The 20,205-nt window shown below is 43.8% G+C and overlaps 1 protein-coding gene across 6 annotated transcripts in view; it reads left to right on the top strand.

Annotated features, from left to right (window-relative positions):
- Positions 1–14,320, top strand: part of USP6NL (USP6 N-terminal like) — a 183,420-nt gene extending 169,100 nt beyond the window's left edge. For all 6 annotated transcript variants that reach the window (XM_049626838.1, XM_049626836.1, XM_049626837.1 and 3 more), the window contains one exon: positions 6,017–14,320. In XM_049626838.1, the coding sequence (XP_049482795.1) occupies positions 6,017–7,398 (1,382 nt within the window). In that variant the 3' untranslated portion in view covers positions 7,399–14,320. The remainder of the gene's footprint in view (positions 1–6,016) is intronic.
- Positions 14,321–20,205: the final 5,885 nt, after the last annotated feature.

The raw sequence follows: 20,205 nt of genomic DNA, 5'->3' as shown, positions 1-20,205 counted from the left end.
ATTCTGGTTAGCACATTTACAAAGATGCCCTTTCGTGTCCATGATTGTCCATAAGTCAATATAGCTAAACGTCTATGGAAAATGCTATGGAAGCCAACCCTACATTCACCATCCCTGGTCAATACATTGGTGACCACAAGACATAGAGAATGGCATATGAGAATCTGCAAAGTAATGGAACTCTCATTACCCTTAATGGATCTGTTATTGCCGGTGTCTGCCTTCCACATTTGCTCAGTTGTCTTTTTGACGTGGTTATGTAAAGTAAATTTTAATTACTATCATTGGTTTCATTACATTTTGTCGACATTGAAAATATGCTAGGACCATAAAAGCATAATTATAAATTATAATTTCATTATCATGAAATATGTGATTTTTAACTAGCAGAAAAAGGCAATCCATACAATTTGTGTTTAGTACAGCAAGTCAGTTTGGAGATTGAGGATGTAGACTTAAGGGTAGTATCTTAGCTCGGGCTGCTATGATAGAAATACCACAGACAAAGTGGCTTTAACAACAGAGAAATATTTTCTCATAATTCTGGAGGCTGGGAAGTCCAAGGTTAAAGCGTTGGCAAAGTTGGTTTCTTCTCTCCTTGGCTTTCGCTGGGCGTCTTCCTGCATGGTCTTCCCTACACAGTCTCCCTGTCTGTGTCCGTATGTCTCTTCTTATAAGGAGGTCAGTCATATTGTTTGAGAGGCCCACTCCAGTGACCTCATTTAACCTTAATTACCTCTATAAAGTCCTTCTATCCAAATGTCACATTCTGAGGGATTTAGGGGTTAGTTCAACACATGAATCTTGAGGGGACACAATTCAGCCCATAGCAGTGAGGTAGCTTCTAGGCACAGACTTTGCTGAAGGCAAGAACAAGCACAGGCCTGTCCTGTGGTCAGTGAAACCTGGCTCGAGTACCCGGTTCACCTCAGGGGACGTGGAGTGTGCAACTCCTCACTGGGGCTGCCGCGTGCCAGGCACTGCCCAGCGCTTCACACGGGAATCAGGGCTGGCCTTTCCCTCCCTCTAAGGGGCACCAGTCTGGTTGTGTTGGGAGGGTGTGATGACAGAGGGAGAAGTGCTGTCCCCTACCTGGTCCAGAGCTCCCCGCCTGACCACTGCTCCTCTAATAGGGTGTACCTCCCCGCTCTGCCAGGGGCCACTCTTCACTGTTGACCACAACTGGGAGGAACCCATGAGCTGCACTCTTTGTGGTGCGATGCGGTTCCTTTCCTTTTAGAAGCCTTTACAGAGGGAGGTGGTGCTAAAAACAGGGCAGATCACACCTCCCTTTGTGGCCCCGTCCACTGCTCTGCTCTGAAGACAGTGGGGGCACTAATCCCATCAGGTCACCCTCATGACCTAATTTCCTCCCAAACCCCATCTCCAAGTACCGTTACACTAGGGGGTTCCAGCATATGAATTCTGGGGGGGCACAAGCATTCAGTCCATAGCAGTTAGCCAACCTTGGAAAGACCTAATTACAAGTGAATTAAGTTTTCCTAGGTTGTGAATTGATACAGATTGAAACACAGAAAGCAGGATGTGAGCATTCCCAGTCCAGGCAAAGAGAAGCGTTTGAAGCTTTCACCCCTAGATTGATGTTCTAGGGCATCCACCTATGTGCACGTTGCAGCCACGGTTCATTTTGAAATGTGGTGATGGTGGTGTTTAACACTGCCATGGAGAATTTTTTAAACATTTTAAATGATTTCATATGAACTGAAATGTTGGTGGCTCTCTCTCTGCAGGCTGCCGGAAGCCACTCAAGTGGTGGAGAAGGGGGCAGCTTAAAGGGCTCAGTGTAAGAGTCTCTACAACTAATCTGCTTTTGTCCCTGTGACAGCACATTTTGCAGGCATGAATTCACCATTCTCTGGGTGTGCGTTTTCCTGTTCCTTTTAGTGGTTATGTTTTTCATCAGGTTCCTACTCACCAACCTGCAAAGGGTGTTGTGATGATTGGCTGATATTTTTTTCTGATGGCATATCAGCCAGCCACCGAATTAGCCATTCAGGTTCCTATGCTGTGCCCTCAGAAAATTGTCAAAGAAGAGTCTTAAGTTCAGTTTTTCAATTACATAGGTCTATATATCTTCTCAATAATTTGCTTGTTGGTGTTATCTGTCTATAGGGAAGAAGGAATTCCTACATTTATCTGGGACTAAATGGATACCTATTTGTAGAGCGGGTGAAAGCTTTTGGGCGACTCGGATTGATTTTAGTTTTATTTGTATGGTTAGTTTTTAACTCAATAGGCTAAGTAACTATTTGTGAATATTCTTGACTCGGGCTGCATGTGAGTCCCCTCTCTTACCTTGATTCCAGCTAGTTCCTGTGAGACTAGTCAGATGCTGCACTGGAATTGCCTCAGATGCTTTTACATACAGCATTCAAAGACAAGGGCAACTTTTGTCATCGACAAGCATTTCACCGTTTGGGTTATCACTTAAAATACTGTGTCCATGTACCGTAAAATGTCATTATTATGGTAAAAAGATATGAGAACAATGCCATTTCTGCCTGGGTTTCCTCCTCTACAGTGAGAGGTCAGAGCAGTGACCTTAGTTATACGCCTGTTCCTAAATGCCATATGTATTTTTTGAGTAGTATCTGGTGCACGTTAAGTGCTTAATGAATATTAGCTGTTACTGTTACCATCATTAAGTATTACATACTCTAAGTCTAACCCACCAACGTGAACTTGGTTAGATAGTATCAGATGATGTTATCCTCCTACTGAAAAGGCCCCAGGAGTTGGCAGTTAACTCAGAAAGAATTTTAGAGCCTTTACTATAATCTTCAAGGCCCTGTGTGATGTGACTGCTCTTCCTCAGGCCTCGTCCCCAGCTGGTCTCTGCTTGTCTCCTGCTCCAGGCACAGAGCGCCTCTGTCCTCGCCAGAGCTCTGCCCTGCGCGGTCCTGCCCCACCCCCACTCGCTTCCACTGCCTTCTCTGGTGCTGTCTTCCTGGCTCTGCACAACTAGCGTGTGTGCTCCGTGAGGGTGGGAACTTCTTCCTTGGTGTCCTTCCTGGATTGCCAGCTCCCTGGGCAGTGCCTGGGCCATAGTATTTGCTTGATACATATGTATTTGTTGAATGGATAAATGAATGGAACAAACCCTGATTGCCAATTCTAGTGATTTGTGTGCTTTCAAATGTGCAAAATGAAGAGCTTGCACAAGGATTGTCACAGTAGAGTCCGCTGAACCATCCGCAGTGTCTCTGGAGTTTAATGAATGTGCCACAGTGGCAGAAAGCAGTGAGCTGGGCGTGAAAACATGGGGTCCTGGATCCCATTCCGTGTCTGCCATGAGAGATTGATCACATGGCTTCTCTGAAGCTCTGTTCCCATCTGTCCAGTGCAGGCAGAACTAGACCTTGAACCCTCGGGCTCTGAGCAGCTGCCCAGTTGAGGGAAGAGGAAAAGGGGTGACTTTCCACTTTTATCAGAGCAGCTGTGTTTATATTTTCCTTATATATTGGGGCCTCATATGAAATTTGGTTTGAAGAAAAAGAGCCTGGTCTTAAAACGTTTAAAAACTCCTGGATTCCAAGATCACAAAGGTTATTTTTGGCTTAATTCCAATTGCGGCATAGCTTAACTCTTTAAAGGATCTCGTTTCTCTATCACTCTCTGCTACCTCCCCCCCAAAGAAAAGCTCACTGAATATATTTTTTTAATATCTCAAAAGTCCCATATGTGGGTGAAGAACAAAGTCATCATCACCCGGAGTGTGAGCTACGTGAAAATGGGGTCTGCGCACTCGCCTCTGGTGACACATTGCTTAGCCCAGAGCAGAGCTCACTCAGTAAGTCTTGTAGATGGATGGGCAGGAAGATACCTGAAGAGCAACCACATATTTGTAAGTGAGAGTATTATTTTTCAATCTGTGAAAATTTTATTTTAAAGATTTTTTTTTAAGTAATCTCTACACCCAACATAGGGGCTCAAAGTTACAACCCCCAGATCAGGAACCCCAGGTCCCGCCAACTGAGCCAAACAGGCACCTCATGAAAGTCACATTTTAAACCATGGAATTTGTACAAGAGAAGTCTGTTGTCTTTTTTTCAAGATGATATTTATTGGATATCTACATTATGATCATTTTCGGTTTTTCATTTTTTTTAATGTTTTATATTTAAGTTTTGTATTTTAGTTCCAGTAGAGTTAACGTAGCGTTAGGTTGGTTTCAGGTGTCGAGTATATACATTACTCCGTGCTCATCAGGATAAGTGTACAGTTGATCCCCTTCACGCAGCCCCCAACCCACATCCCCTCTGGTTACCAACAGTTTGTTTTGGTTTGTCTCTCCTTTTTTTTTTTCCCCTGTGCTCATTTGTTTTCTTAAATTCCACATAGGAGTGAAATCATGTAGTATTTGTCTTTCTCTGACTTATTTCACTTACCATTGTACTATTTGGCCCCATCCATGTTGTAGCAAATGGCAAGATATCATCCTTTTTTATGGCTGAATGATATCCCATTGTATATGTATAGCACATCTTCTCTATATATCAGTGGACACTTGGGCTGCTTCCATAGTTTGGCTATTTTAAATAATGCTGCTATAAACATATGAGTCCATGTATCCCTTTGAATCAGTGTTTTTATATTGTTTGGGTAAATACCCAGTAGTGCAGTTACTGGATCTTAGGGTAGTTCTACTTTAACTTTTTGAGGAACCTCCGTACTGTTTTCCACAGTGGCTGCACCAGTTTGCATTCCCACCAATGGTCTGTGAGGGTTCCTTTTTTCCCCAAATTCTCGCCAACACTTACTGCTTGTTGTGTTTCATTTTCACCATTCTGACAGGCGTGAGGTGATATCTCATTGTGTTGTGATTTGCATGTCCCTGACGATGAGTGATGTTGAGCATTTTTTGATGTGTCTGTTGGCCATCTGTATATCTTCTTTGGAGAAATGTCTGTTCATGACTTCTGTCCATTTTTAATGAGATTATTTGTTTTTTTTTTGAGTGTTGAGTTGTAGAAGTTCTTTGTATATTTTTGGGTACTAACCCTTTATCTGATATGTTATTTGCAAATATTTTTTGTCATTCAGTACATTGCCTTTTAGTTGTGTTGATTTTTTTCCTTCACTGTGCAGAAGCTTTTTGTTTTGATGTAGTCCCAACAGTTATTTTTGCTTTTGTTATTTTGCCTTTGCCTTTTATTTCCTTTTGTTGTCTGGCTGCTGTGGCTGGGACTTCCAGCACTGTGTTGAATAACTGGTGAATAACGGTGGTGAGAGTGGATGTACTAAACTGTTTACTAAATGCCCAATTTATTGCACCTTCCTTTAATTCTTGATTAATTTTTTGGTGTTAATTATGTAAAATAAAAAACTGAAAGTATCCAATATAATTTTCTTTCTTTTTAAATTTTTTTTTCTCTTTTGCATTTGAAGTAGGATCCTTTTAGAGGTGTTAACTGTGAGATAGAATACTATTTCTTTCTATCATGAAGTTATACTGTGGCAAGTACTTAAGATAATAATAATCGTAAGCTGTTTGGGAACAACTTTGAGACCACGCTTGGTCATCACCTGCCTTTTCAATTTGGTAGACTTGCTGTAAGTTGATAGAAATTTGACTGAGATTTTGAAACCACTGTAGTTGAGGCCAACTAAAGCGAAAGTAACAGTAGGACCTTGAACTACTGACCTGCATAAGGGTTGTAATAATGAGAATGAGAGTATCAGCTGTGTGTCCTTGAAGACACATAACAGTATAGCTTAAGAAAACATAAGAATCACCTGTTACATAATTGTATCACCCTTCCTCATAAGTTCATAAAATATTCCCACCTGCACATTGTCTAATAAGATTTTGACTTGTGGTATGTTTTAGTATCAGTCTCCCTAAAAACTGCTTCTCCTAAACCCCCCAGATTCTGTGGTTTATGTGTATGAGTGCTCAGATGAAAAGTATATCATGTGGTTCATCATGTGATTTTATATTTGATATTATTTACTGCTGTATTTATGTTATTTATGGATCTGTCTTTCCCTTTAGGTAAAGAGGATGAATACCCACGGAAACCTTTGGGACAGCTTCCACCTGAATCTGCTGGCATCAGTCACCTGAGCAACGGACAAAGAAGCATGGGCAGGTCAAGTCCCCCCCTGAACAGCAGAAGAGAGAGCAACTCTTCACCCCACAAAAAGCATGAGCATTCCCCTCACCATCAAGGTCGAGTTGGCACACCAGAAAGAGTAAGGGCGCTGAGAAAGAAATCCGTGGACGAAGACAGTAAAAAGCTTAAAGACGAAGCAGATTTGCAAAGAAAACTTCCGTCGGGCCCACAAGACAGTTCGAGGCAATATAATCACGCAGCTGCTAACCAGAACAGCAATGCCACTTCAACTGTCAGGAAGGAATTTGTGCCCAAGTGGAATAAACCGTCAGATACTTCAGCTATTGAAAAAACTGCCAAATATGCCATCGAAGGCAAAAGTAGGTCAGCACACCCCTCGCTCACAGCCACCGTCCCGAGTTCTGCTGATACTCGGATGTCGAACGTGAGGCAAAAGATGAAGGTTTGGGATGTCGATGAAGGGAAACGGGGCTCCAATGCATCCCAGTACGATAACGTGCCTGAGAATGATAACAGCGCGTCGATTGAAGAGGCGCTAGAAAGAGCTTACTGTCACAGTCCCAGGAAGCACGTGGAGCCAGGGTCTAGTCCATCAAGAGCCTCAAACAAGTTTACTTTTAAAGTGCAGCCTGCAGGTTACACAAAATACCCGTCTCCGTTAGACGGGGAAGATCGCAGGACAGTGCACCCACCCTCCTACAGTAACCCCCCTGTGTACCATGGAAATTCTCCCAAACACATCCCTGCTGCCGACAGCAGCTTTGCATCTCCACAGTTTACCCATGGGACTCCAGGGAATCCTTCCAGGAGACCTTATGGCTCTACTCTTTCAGTCGATATTTCTCCAGAGAAATCTTACAGCCGCCCTCTTCCTCTTGTCCTGCCATCCAGCCGAATAGAAGTTCTTCCTGTGGAGACCGGTGCCGGGGGGTATTCAGGCAATTCAGAGTCACCAAAGAATGGGAAATTCATCATTCCTCCAGTGGATTATCTGCCGGATAACAGAAAATGGTCAGAAGTTAGTTACACATACAGACCTGAGACTCACGGACAGCTGTGGACTCAAGATGCTAACCGTAGCCACTTGAGCAAGTTACCAAAATATTCCGCCTTTCAGCATGTTCCCTTTCAGGACCATAGCCTCCCAGCAGTCTCAGTAGATAGTCCAGTGCGATACAGAACTTCACCAGGTTTAGAAGATGCCGGTTCCTCTGGGTATCAATATTCAGGGCCCTCGCCTCCAGGATATCACTACAGAAATCGGGATGGACTTTCTATTCAAGAATCAGTATTGCTGTGAGAATTTATCTATACTTGGTAAAGACAAGAGAATAGAAACCATTTGAAACCTACATTGCTATGTTTATAATTGCCAAAGCAGTATTTCCTACTACTGTAAACATCTCGCACAATTCCAGTGTATGCTAGTAATAAGAATATGTAGAAACGTTTCATCCCCGTGTAGATGCTGCTTAAGATGAGCAGTTTTTAAATTGCATCATCACTGAATCTGCTCAAAAGAATTTAAGATGGAAACATAGCAGTGGTGTTGAGGGATGCACACATGATGATAATTCATCACTCAGTTTCATTTATATCTTTCTCCAAAACCTGAGCATTTTTACTCCATTAGCCTATGCTATTTTGAGAAACATTATAAAGCACTGAAAAACTGCATAGAATAGACATTTTGAAGGCTAGATATAGTGTACGTATCTTTTAATAGATACCAAAAGGCTCCGTGCACACACATTTGAACACAAAACTAAAGAAACGTTAAAAAAACTAATTTTAATATATAGCCATGGGATAATTTACTGTTCTTCCTTTCCTTAACTTATCTTCCACTCAAGTTCCTCCCCCACCCCCCCACCCCAATCTGTTTTTCACCCAGGTCCTAAAGTGATGTAAGGGTCTGCCCCGACTTGATTCAGCTTCTCTGCCATTGCAGCCATTTTCTTTCCATCTGAAAATTAAAGACACTGGAGAGCAAGGCTCACCACTTAATGGTGCTTAAACATCGGGGCACTCAAAGTAAGTTTATGGCCAAAGGCGCGGCCGCCCTGCCCGTTGCATCCACGCACCCTGAGATCAGTGTCAGAGCAGCTTCAGTGCGTTCGGCGCCCTTTGTTCTGGTCTGACTCTTGCAAAGCTCAGAGCAGAATGCTCCTTGCCAGACGCAAAGGAAGTGCCGAGGTCCTGCTCTCCAGTGGATGCCAGCAGGAGGAGTTACTGATGAGTGCGCGCTCACGTGGGGCAGCAGAGCAGCCTCCTGTGGAGTTCATGCGAAAGCTGGTCAGCAGTATGGTGACTTCTCACTTCTGCCCCTTCGATTCCTGCAGGCCCAGGCCGTTCATTTACACGATCTTTTCCTGGCACTCTTTCTTTAAAGGCCCTAGTGGGTATCACTGCCCTTGGGCCACTAAATTATCACTGTGTAAAATTGTAAACAATGGTCCTAATTATTAATAGCAGTCTTAAGATTTTAGTCTTTTTTAAAAACGAGTGTGACTTTCATACTTTCAAAAATCTCCTTTTTTTCTTTCTCAGTGAAAAAAATTCAGGTTCATGGTTTAAAAATGAGCAATGTCTTTTAAAATACTCTATTACACTACAATTACCAAAATGCTGGCAAAGTTTTGGGCACTCCCAGAAAGTATGACTTTGTGTTTAACGGGAGAGCTCGTTTTCAGCATACTTGCCTGGTGTTTGAATAATGAAGAGAGTAGGATAAACCTAACGTCCATGGCTCTTCTTGTCCCAAGTTGGAGCTTTAAACTTTCAAGGTACCAAAGTATATCTTTTCAAATGAGAGTAACATTTGTTTAGCTAGTGAATGTGACAATATTTTTTATGTATATAATGAGTCTAATGTAATTTTAATCAACTCAGTAATGATGTTATTAAATGGCAAAACAAATGCAGTGTGTTAGCAGCTAAGCACTACGCGGGAGCACAGACAAAACCCTGCTGTCCCTGGGCTCTTGATTCGGATCATGTGGAGGCTTAGAAAGACATGTATATAATGAAATGCAGCTAAGGATATTAGTTCGAATTTTTAAACCATGATTCTGTGACTTGTAATAAACCAAGCTGTACAATTTAGGGTATGATGGCAGCATCTGAGCTGTTCCAAAATATATATGTCAACAGTGGTAAATACTGTAGATTTATATATATATATATATATATATACATATATATATATATGCAGAATATATATATACACTATTTTCTTATGTCATCTATGACATTTTTATCTGTATACTTTTTTTGATGTGATTGTTTTTAACATGCTAAAAGTAATAAGTATATTTTGTTTTGTGTCTTTCACGTGCTTTTTTCATATGATAAAAGTGCTGCGTCTCTGATGCTTCTGAAGCTAATTTTCTTTTCATTGAGGAGATATACTACTCAGTGTTTGCCTACATGACTATATATATATATATATGTATATATATATATCACAGTCGTATGTTAAATACTTTATTAATTTCCAGGAGTGCTGTATTTAGAACTACATCACCTTTGCTTTACTTTGTCTGCCATTATTAATAGCAATAAGGTATTTCCAGTCTTCCCCACTATAAAATGTAGCTCTCTCTCCATTAGTTTTTCAAGTAGTAAACTTTAATTTGAAGTTATTTTGCTACCGTAGCATTTTAGTCTTTCATATTTATCTTGTAATAAAAGATAAATAATGGAATAATGATAAAAGATGAAGTAATATTAGTAAAGTGGGTTAAATATAATCGTGAAACTGTATTTGGTGAGGGTCCTCACAGAGCAGAGGCTGATCCTTACAGCTGCACACGCTGTAAATATCTTGCCATTATCCACTCTTTTCCTTATAGCAGTCTTGCCTCACAATAAGCACTTTGGTATATTGTTTCAATATCTAGTTTGAAAAGTTAAAGAGACTGGACCCGGAGTCTCAAAGGGTTTTAAAACTTTGACTCTTTCAGTTACTTACACTTTTTATTGGATTTTTAAAAAATAGACAGCTTTTTAAAGCTGAGAGAGATGTGTATACATAAATGTAAAGTCAGATTTCAAAGTACTAAAGGGGAAGAAAAATTATTTTTTCTTCCACCCTGCCGGGTTCTCCAGCCACAGCCTATACCTTGGTCTGACAGAAGCAGATCAACAAGAGAAAAACAGAAGCGTTCTCACAGGTGCATCCTGCATTCACACGGTGCCCAGCCCTGAGTAACTCAGCGGAGGGCTGGACTTGGGGTGTGTGCAGCTAACTTAGCAGGGAGTGGGAGGGAAGAAAGATACTCCCGGGAAGACAAGTGGCCCTGAGAGAAGTGATGGGCGATGGGAAGTGCGTGGTGGTGTCGGGGTGTGGTGCTGGAGAGAGCAGAGTGGCCTGGAGATGGGAGTTGTGACAGTTGAGACTTTTGGGGAGACTCTCGGGCAGATAAGCGACTGCAGGAACTGAGATGCCTCTGGCTCAGAGTCGTTCTTTTGCGAGAGTGGTGTCTTTTGGGGTGACGTGTCCTGATCCCCCTCAGTGGCAATGATAGAGTGTCTCCTGAAAGAACGAAAAGAGATAGAACAGGACGTTTCTGGAGAAGAAAAATAGATGGTGGTGTGATTGCTTTCGCCTTTTTCACTTTAAGGAGATTCTAATACTAAAGTTTATGTCATACTCAGTGTAATCTTAACAGCGAGGTTTCCTTTGTGTCATTTCGGGTCTCTCCCTCAGGGCCCATTGAGGTGCGAGCACAGAAACAGTGACTTTTCAGTACTTTGCTGGGATTGCTTTCTGGAGAAACACATGCTCTGCCCACAAATAGGGATTTATTCACAGAGGACATACAGCTCCGTCTTCTGGGAATGTTATCATTCTAAGTTGTCTTTTGATTCACCCCTTTTAGTATGCATTTGATTGTGGATTAATTATAATTTCAGTTTGGGGATCTTTGTTTGATTGTCCTTTAATGGATTTTATATGTCCCTCTGTAATATGGATATTAATGCTTATTGATCAAGCGGTTTTAATAAGCCAAACTTTATTTTTTCAGTGACCCAAGGTAGTGAGACTAAAAAGAAAGAATTCCACTTAACATTTAGTTATGAATTGTTCTTTCAGAAGGATTTTCATTTATCTGAAAATCTAAGCCTAATTGCCACCATTTTATCCATAAGAGCACTGAGGCATAAAGGAACAAATTTTAGATTTCATAGGAGTGTATCTTGACCCTTGCTACTCTTTAGAATTATCTGGGGGAACTTAACAAAAAAATGTTCTTCTTGGTTTCTACCCTAGGCCACTTCAATCAGAACCTGGGGTGAAACCCAGGGATCAGGTAATGGTATTTTTCACCCGTTCAGTCAGCTAAGCTCTTTTTTTTTTTTTTTTTAATATTTATTTATTTGTGAGACTGAGGGAAACAGGGCGCGAGTTGGGGAGGGGCAGAGAGAGAGAGAGACACAGAATCTGAAACAGGCTCCAGGCTCTGAGCTGTCAGCACAGAGCCCAATGTGGGGCTCGAACCCATGAACCTTGAGATCATGACCTGAGCCGAAGTCGGGTGCTTAACTGACTGAGCCACCCAGGCACTCCTCAGCTAAGCTCTTAATAAATAAATAAATAAATTAATTAATTAATTAATACTAATAATAAAAATAAATAAAAATCTCTCTAAATTTGATTGTCTTATATTCTCACCATGAACTGTCTCAAAAGTTCTTAACAGATCGGTTTTAGGGTTTAGAAACTCTGATTTCAGGTAAGTTAGGAAAAATTCTACTGGAAGGATTAACTTTCCAGCCATCTCTGTAAATTTTGATGAACTACTGGCAGTTGTGGAAAGTATAAATGGCTTCAAATGGAAGGCGGCATGACCCTGGACCTTCTCTCATTATACTTTACAGTAGTTCTTCAAAATAGGTAGAGTCATAGTAAGGTTTCCATTTTCCTGGACAACCTCTATCATTTTCCTTAAGTGGACATGTTAAAAATAGGCCTAAGCTGCATTTGCAAACCTAAGTGCATTTTCCCTATGTGAGGAGCTGAGAAAATGTGCACAGTCTGGTCATTCGCTTGGCCAGTCAATATTTTATTGAGCGCCTACAGTGTAGTATGGTCCTCGGGACCATGCTAGGCTCACGCTGCAAGGTAGGAGACATCGTTTTTAATCTCTGTGCCTCCATCCAGTGTGGGAGATGTGCACAGGTGATTAATACAGACGTAGAAAGGCCACGCACGGCTCAGGAGGGTCAGGGGAGGCCAATGGGGGTGGGGTTGCCTCCATTGCTGAACCTGAGGACTAGTAGAGTAGACTTTGCAGAGGGGATATGGCATGAGGGTTACGTGGGGGACGTCTGACGCCTTGGTGATGTGGGGGGTGGGGTGGAGTGTTCCACAGAGAGACCAGATGATGGGGGCCTTCTATGCCATTGAACTGGATCCTGGAAGCCAGTTTTGCCTTGGGTATATTCATATTTCCTGTGTGGTCTCTAGAGGCTACGTGGCAGTGAGCAAGCGAGCCTGGAGAAGGTTAGGAAGACTGCCCCAAATGGTCAGTCTAAAAGTAGTACAGCGTAAGACCAGGGAAGCACTTTCAAAGAAAAGGTGATTGATCTGAGAGCTAATTACCAAGTAAAGTTGGCCAGACTTAATAATTGTCTGAATGTAATTATAATAATCGTAAGAAAACTAGCGCACTTTCCTGAACGCTTGCTGTGTGTCTGGCCCTGTGCTTACGAATTTAACCTGTGTTAACCTATATACTTCTCACAATAACTCTGTGAAGTGTGTTCCCTCTAAGTCCTTGTTTACAGATGGGAAAATGAAGGCACAGGGAGTTGACGTAACTTTGCTCCAAGTGACGGCCGGTTCAAGTCACAGAGCCAGGACATGAATCCACGCAGACTGAATCTAGAGCCTGTGCGCACCCCAACTGAACAGTTTTAAGAAGGTGTCACTTTTTTTTTAAAGTGTATTTATTTTGAGAGAGAGAGAGAGAGAGAGAGAGAGCATGTGCGCACATGAATGGGGGAGGAGCAGAGAGAAAGAATCCCAAATGTGGGATTCAAACTCAAGAACTGTTGGCATCATGACGTAAGCTGAAATCAAGAGTTGGCCATTCAACTGACCGAGCCACCCAGGTACCCCAAGAAGGTGTATTTTACCTGCCATAGAATTCACCCATATAAATGTACACATCAAAGGGTTTTTTTTAGTAAATTTACACAGTTACGCAACCACTGAAACAAACACAATTTTAGAACATTTCCATTACCTCAAAAAGATCTCTTGTACCCATTTGCAGTCAGTCTCCATTCCTGCCCCCCCTCCCGCCCCCCGCCTCAGGCAACCACTAATCCACTTTCTGGTTTGTCATATAAATGGGATCAGACAATATGTGGCTTTTTGCATAATGATGTGGAGTTTCACCCACGTCATAGCATGTATTAGTGATTCCTTTTTATTGCTGAACAGTAGCCCATTGTGTGACTCTATCACATTTTGTTTACTCACCAGGTGTAGACATTTGCATTGTTTTCATATGCTGCTATGAGCATTTGTGTGCAAATCTTTGTGTGAATAAGTTTCCATTTCCCTTGGGAGTGCTATTGCTGACCTTTGTGGCAAATTTATGTTTAACTTTCTAAGAAAGTGCCAGACTCTTTTCCAAAGTGTTTACACCATTTTAGATTAGCATCAGCATTGTGTGAGGGTTCAAATTTCTCCACATCCTCACCAACACTTGTTTTTTTGTTGTTGTTGTTTTTTTTTATTGTAGCCATTCTAGTGATATCTCATTGTGGCTTTGATTTGCATTTCTATAATAGCCAATGATGGTGAACACCTTTTCTTGTGCTTCTGGGCCATTCATGTATCTTCTTGGGTGGAATGTCTGTCCAGATCTTTTGCTCACTTTTTGATTGGGTTATTTTCATATTATTGAATAGTAGGAATTCTTAATATATTCTGGATACAAGTCCTTTATAAGACATGATTTGCAGTATTTTTTCCCAGTCTGTCTTATGGTGTCTTTTGTGTTACAAATGCTTTTAATTCGAATGAAGTTCCATTTTTTCTGGTTTTTTTTTTCTTTATGAATCATGCTTTTAGAATTTTATCTGTCTGCCTAACCCAAGGTCACAAAGGATTTTCTCCTTTGTTTTATTCTAGAAGTTTTATAGTTTCAGCTTTTGCATGTGAGTGTATGAGCCATTTTGAATTAAGTTTTGAGTATGGTGTGAGGTAAGGAGCTAAATTCATGTGGCTATCCAGTGGTCTTAGCACTACATGTTAAAAAGACTGCTTTCTCCAGCTGAATTGGGGACCTTGGCACCTCTGTTAGAACTCAACTGACTATATGTGTGTGTGTGTGTGTGTGTGTGTGTGTGTGTGTGTGTGTTTAAGTTTTGAAATCAGAAAGTGTACATCCTTCAACTTTGTTCTTTTTCAAATGCTTTTGGCTATCCTGGGTCCTTTGCATTTCTACATATATTTTAAGATCAGCTTGTCAGTGTCTGCAGAAGACACTTGTTTTTTTTTTTAAACAAGACCTAGGATTTTTTTTTTTTTTTTTTTTTTTTTGGGACAGAGAGAGACAGAGCATGGATGGGGGAGGGGCAGAGAGAGAGAGAGACACAGAATCGGAAACAGGCTCCAGGCTCCGAGCCATCAGCCCAGAGCCTGACGCGGGGCTCGAACTCACAGACCGCGAGATTGTGACCTGGCTGAAGTCGGACGCTTAACCGACTGCGCCACCCAGGCGCCCCAAGACCTAGGATTTTTGATAGGTGTTACTTTGAATCTACGGATCAGTTTGGGAAGAAATGCCATCTTAACAATGTTGAGTCACCAGTCCATAAACCTAGATCGTCTCTACATTTATTTTGATCTTCTTTAATTTCTCTTTGGTGACATTTTGCACTATTTTTGTTAAAATTTTTCCTACATGTTTTATTTTTCTTGCTCTTGTGAATGGGTTTTCTTCAGACCCTGTGTGTTTTCACCTCATTCTGTACTGTTGAGGGGAGAGCAAATGAGAAGGTTGATTCTGCAGTGCAGAAATGGGTGGTAGGGTGGCTGGTGGGGCCGCCATCTGATAGAATTCAGAAGCTGGAGCAGGCTTAGGTTGAGTGAGAAAATGACATGTTTTGACATGTAGAATTGGAGGAACAGGGGGTTGACAGATGGTGTTGTCTGACAGACAGCTGACCGTTCCAGAGAGACTTGGGGCTTGCTTGCCAGCACGTAGGAGGTAAAGCTGTGAGAGAGTACTTGTCTAGGGAGAAGATGAGCAAGCGAAGGATTGGGAGACCCGGGGGGTCGCTGACATTTAAGGGTTGCCAGCAAGACAGGAGTGCGCGAAGGACTCCGAGCAGCCGTGGTCTGGTTCTGCGGGAGCTGAATGCCCAGGGACTGGCTGTGGAGCTTTGGAGCCGGACTGGCTCGAGTTTGGACTTTGCATCAGAAATTCTGACGTAATGAAGCAACCAAGTCCTCGATGTCGTGGAGCCACTGTTCCGATCCAGTCCCTCCTCTGTAAATGAAGACTGGTATTTATTTCATGGAGCTGTGAGTTGAATGGGTTGCTTTGTGTAAAGTGATCGATCAGCACGGCCTCGTCACACAGTAATAATTTCGAATGTCCCCTGGACTCACGTGCCACCACTGTGCAAGGTTTAGTGACAGGAGAGCGTGGGCTTTGAGGTCCCGGAGCTGAGAGTTCGGTGAGGAGCTCAGAGGTTACAGGTGACATAGAAGGGGGAACGCACAAAGGGAGGTGTGAGGAACGGCCACAGCTGGGAACGGGGTTCCCAGAAGGAAACCGTCGGCAGGACAGCCCCGTGATCGGGAATGAAGAGAACTTGGATCTGACACCGAGGAGTTCCCTGCTGTCCCCCTGCTGTCACTCCTGGAGCGGGAATGAGAGGCGATGCGGCTCTCGGCGGAGCTCACATAAGGGAAGGGTGGTTGCTGAATCAGAGCCAGGGGGACTGGTGGGAAAGGTAGGGGCTGGGGGGCGGGGGGAAATGTCTTTACAGGGAAAAAATAAGCTAATTGGAAATCAGTTCTGACCATTCAGACTCAGTCCAGTACTTCTCCAAGGCGGCCCTTGGTTTTATTCCAGCTTGCTACGTAATGTGTTCATGCGTATTGAAATCCCAGCCCTTAAACTTCCTGTAACTCAGAGTTGTCACTTGAATTTGGAGGAAAATCAGCATACTCCATATGAGGCAGGCTGTATCGAGAAAGTTCGAGCACTGCCCATGAAGATCGGTGACTTGGTAGAGCTCATGTGTATGTTGCGCTGTGTCGTAACAGGAGACGTGATGCAGGGGCGGGCACCTGCCGAAGATGGAGAGGTTCGCCTCCTTGTAAGCTCAGTGTGAGTCAGCAGTGAACGTGGCTTCTCCAAAACCACGTCACTGTTGAACGGGCTCATAAGCTCTGCCGTAAATTCACGGTGTGGGAAATTTGGGAAGGTCACGGGTCTCGGGGACTCGGTTTTCTGATCTGTAGACCCTGGAGGTGGGGAAGGGGAGTTTGAAAAAGGTCCTGCCCCGAACTCTAAGGGGAGAGTGCCCGACCCAAGGCCCACCTGCCTGCTTCATGCTGGGCACAGTGACAGTGATCAAGGCCCAGAGACCACTACTCACGGAGCCCATGGTCTTGGGGGGAAGACCCACGTTCATTATGTGGTGACGACCCCCTGTGTGGCAACGACCAGGAAGGAGACCCCAGTGCACTGAGGGCCTGTGATCACGAAGGCATAAAGATGATGGCCACGAGGAACCGTGGCTTGCGTTGGACACGTGGAGGAACGCCGGCACACTGCCGTGGACCGTGCCCCTGTTCTCGCGGTGCAGCCTGGGAGTAGGGAAAGCAGAGCAGCAAATACTGAAACAGCCACTAACGTGAGGACAGTTTTATCAGCCATGTGTGCACCCATGAATAACACCCTCTGTGGAGTTACCTTTGAGAAGGAGGGACGACGGGGACCCTGTACATTCGCAGTGTGGCAGAAAGGACCGGAGGCCACCAAGTCTGCACCGCAGTCTGAGCTTGCTGCTCATCAGCAGCGTGATCTTAGGTGAGTCCTATTCCCTTTCTGGGCCTCGCTTCCCTCAGCTAGAAAATGGGGGCAGGAATGCTAGAAAGGTGAGTGGAGGTGGCCCGAGACCGTGGAGCCCAGCCATGGCCGCACGTAAGAATGACAGGGAAGCTGCAAGAAAATGAGCCCCAGGCCCTCCGGCCCAGAGCCATTGCGTCCCAGCCCCAGAGCAGTGTCCGGGAGGGGCCCAGGGCTCAGGGTTGAACGCCTGCAGCTCCACAACACGACTGCCGAGGATACACAACAAGACGTGTGAAGTTTGACCACAGAGAAAGGAGAGCCCACTCCCTCGCCCCGTGTTTCTTCATTCTTCTAGCTCGCATGTCATTCTACTGCTACCAGAAAACCCCCCTGAAAATTACATTGAGGCGTTTTTATTTAGAGGCTTTGAATGGTGCGATGGCTCAACAACACACGTGGAGCCGTGTCAGTGTTTCCACCAGCCTTGCTGGACCCGTCTCGTGAACAAAATAGGAAAAATGAGGCGTTCCCTACAAGGTTGTTCCAAGGAGTCATTCCGATAAGGCACGCGTCACACAGTGCCTGGAACATAGATAGATGCTTTATAACGCTCTGTGATGACTGTAAGCGTTAGTATAGGGAAAGGGCTGATACACTTACTTATAAAGAGCTTTTCTTTCCTTTTAGACTTGTAAAGTAGCCCCAAATGGAATATGGGCAAAGAGTATTAAAAGAGCACGTACAGATAAAGAAGTCCAAAGCTTTTAAACATGTTCTGTATCCCCATTAATGAGGGAAATCGAACCTGAAAGAGTGATTGGCAAGGACAGCAGGAAGAATGCCCGTGCCCTGCTAGTGACAGGAAAGTTGCAGCCCCCAAATAGGCCGCTTTCCAGTACTTGCATTTCTATGTTGTATTCTTTGGTCCAGCAATACTACTTCTATGAGCAGAAATACAAGTGGAAAACATATATGTGAAAGGATTTCACAGTATTTGCAATAGAGAAAAATTGGAAATAACTTGAATGTCCATTAATAAGGGAGAGGTTAAATTGTGGTGTGACCATATGAAAGAATGTTGTTCACCCATCTACGGACATAGACAGGCATCTCTGCTGCAGCTTTACATGCATCGACATGGACACGTGTTTATTGCTCATTGAAAAAAGCTACAGACAGTGTTCACGTACCTTGGTTGGCTTTCCAGCTTCTGGCTTCGCCTCAGATCAGCCTGGCGGTGTTGAAGGCCGTGGTACGTTGGCAGTGGGGGCTGTTCCCTGTCAGTCTAGGACAGTGGGCTCTTTGGGAGGGCCATGGAGGTTTGGTTTGCAGGAAGCCTTCGGGGACTTTTAGGACAAACAGGGAAGAACTAATGAGCAGGCACCTCGGATGTAAGAAATCAGCCACGTGGAAGCAAGACAGGGAGGTGAGGCAGGCAGACACCCCTGAGAGGGGGAGGGGTTCATCCCAGGTAGGTGGGAATAGGAGATGGGAGCAAAGCAGAACATACACTCCCAGCTGGGGTCACCGTTTCAGCCTTTACCAAAAATGAACATGACAGGGCTTTGGGTGGAATATACTAAGTGCCTGTCCTCAACAGAGAGGCTCTCAGACTGCCGATCCTTCCCTTTGAACACTGTTCGCTCCCGTACTGGTCTTTCACTGGGGGAGGGGTGAGGAAGGGGAGAAGGAGGGGGGAGAAGACAGGTCCCTGGGGGTAGCCCTGAAAGGCACAGGTGGTCCCAGGCCAGGAAGCCTGCAACCAGAACACTAAGTAGAAGCCGCACCCTAACTGGCTGAGGCTGGTATGGCCTGGGGATGAAAGGGTGCCCTCTTGTTTCTGCCTTCAAAGCTGAAGTGATGCCCAGTGAGCAAAAGGCAGAAATCTTAGAAGTAAGAAGACCTGGAAATAGGGAGAGAGTCAGATGTCTCCTCTCCTCTTCCTGCTGCATAAGCCAATGTTGGGTTTAAAGGCTTCTATTTAAAAGCCCGTCTTTTCATCCCTGATGGAAACCATGGCAAGTGTCTCGGGAGGATGTGGAGAGGGTTTTCAGCCTGGATGTGTCCCATATTTTAAAATATCCCTGGATGCTGCATTAGTCCAGGGTAGGCTATTCCTTTGGCTTCCAGGGGATCAGTAAAATCTTCCCCATGATTTGAGGCACTGCCATAGAGTTGTCCATTGTATTTTTCAAATACGTTTATTAAAAACATGTTAATATTGTAACGCACATGATAAAGTATAAACTCAGAAAAAACGACAGTTCTTCACGTTGAATATACTTACCCTTATAATATATTGACTTTTTTTTTTTTAACACCTCATTGCAGGCGGGTGAAAACTCAGTGGCTCAGCTCTGGTGCACACACCAGCATTTAAAGGCCACTGAATTAGTGTTTGTTTCAGTCCCAGATGATATGATTAGATTGTGTGGTTGGTAGAAAATTAAATTCTTTAGCCAAACCAGATGCTAAGCTTCTGCCCAGAATCAATATGCTATTAGAAGTCCCGGAAACTAATAAACATACCATAACTATTAATTTATGGATAGGTTGTTGGCAAATAACCTCAGAGAAGGAATCCAGGCTTGAAACAGCTTTGGGAACACCAGATGGAGTATGCAAGTCTAATCAGAGTCCTGAAAAGGGGTCTGCACAGTGTGTTTTAAAAATCCACTGTGATCTAGGAGTTAAGTCTGAGGTATGCTGAGAGAAGCATAGAAAAGTAGAACCTAATTGAAGCTGATACTGGAAATTATAACTCATGCAAAGAAAAGCAGGTGTTCTTTTACAATGAAGTATGTTGGTGACAAGCGGGGACAAGGTACCTAGAATCTGGTCACCTGGCAGCTTCACCTGAGCACAAGAGGCCAACAGGAACCTGGCCTCAGCAAGCAGATGTCCCCCATTTTGAGTGACAAGGCTGAACCCCTGTGCCTGTCAGGGCACCTCTCAGGATGATGGACCACCCCAGTGCCCGGGAGGCCTGTTTATCCCCAGCAGGCTCAAGCCAGGCAACCCCTAAAGCTCTTCCTATTTTGCGTTGGGCAGTTTACAGC

This window comes from Panthera uncia, chromosome B4, assembly GCF_023721935.1.
Source record: "Panthera uncia isolate 11264 chromosome B4, Puncia_PCG_1.0, whole genome shotgun sequence".
Classification (NCBI taxonomy): domain Eukaryota; kingdom Metazoa; phylum Chordata; class Mammalia; order Carnivora; family Felidae; genus Panthera; species Panthera uncia.
This window is presented reverse-complemented; position numbering and strand designations above follow the sequence as displayed.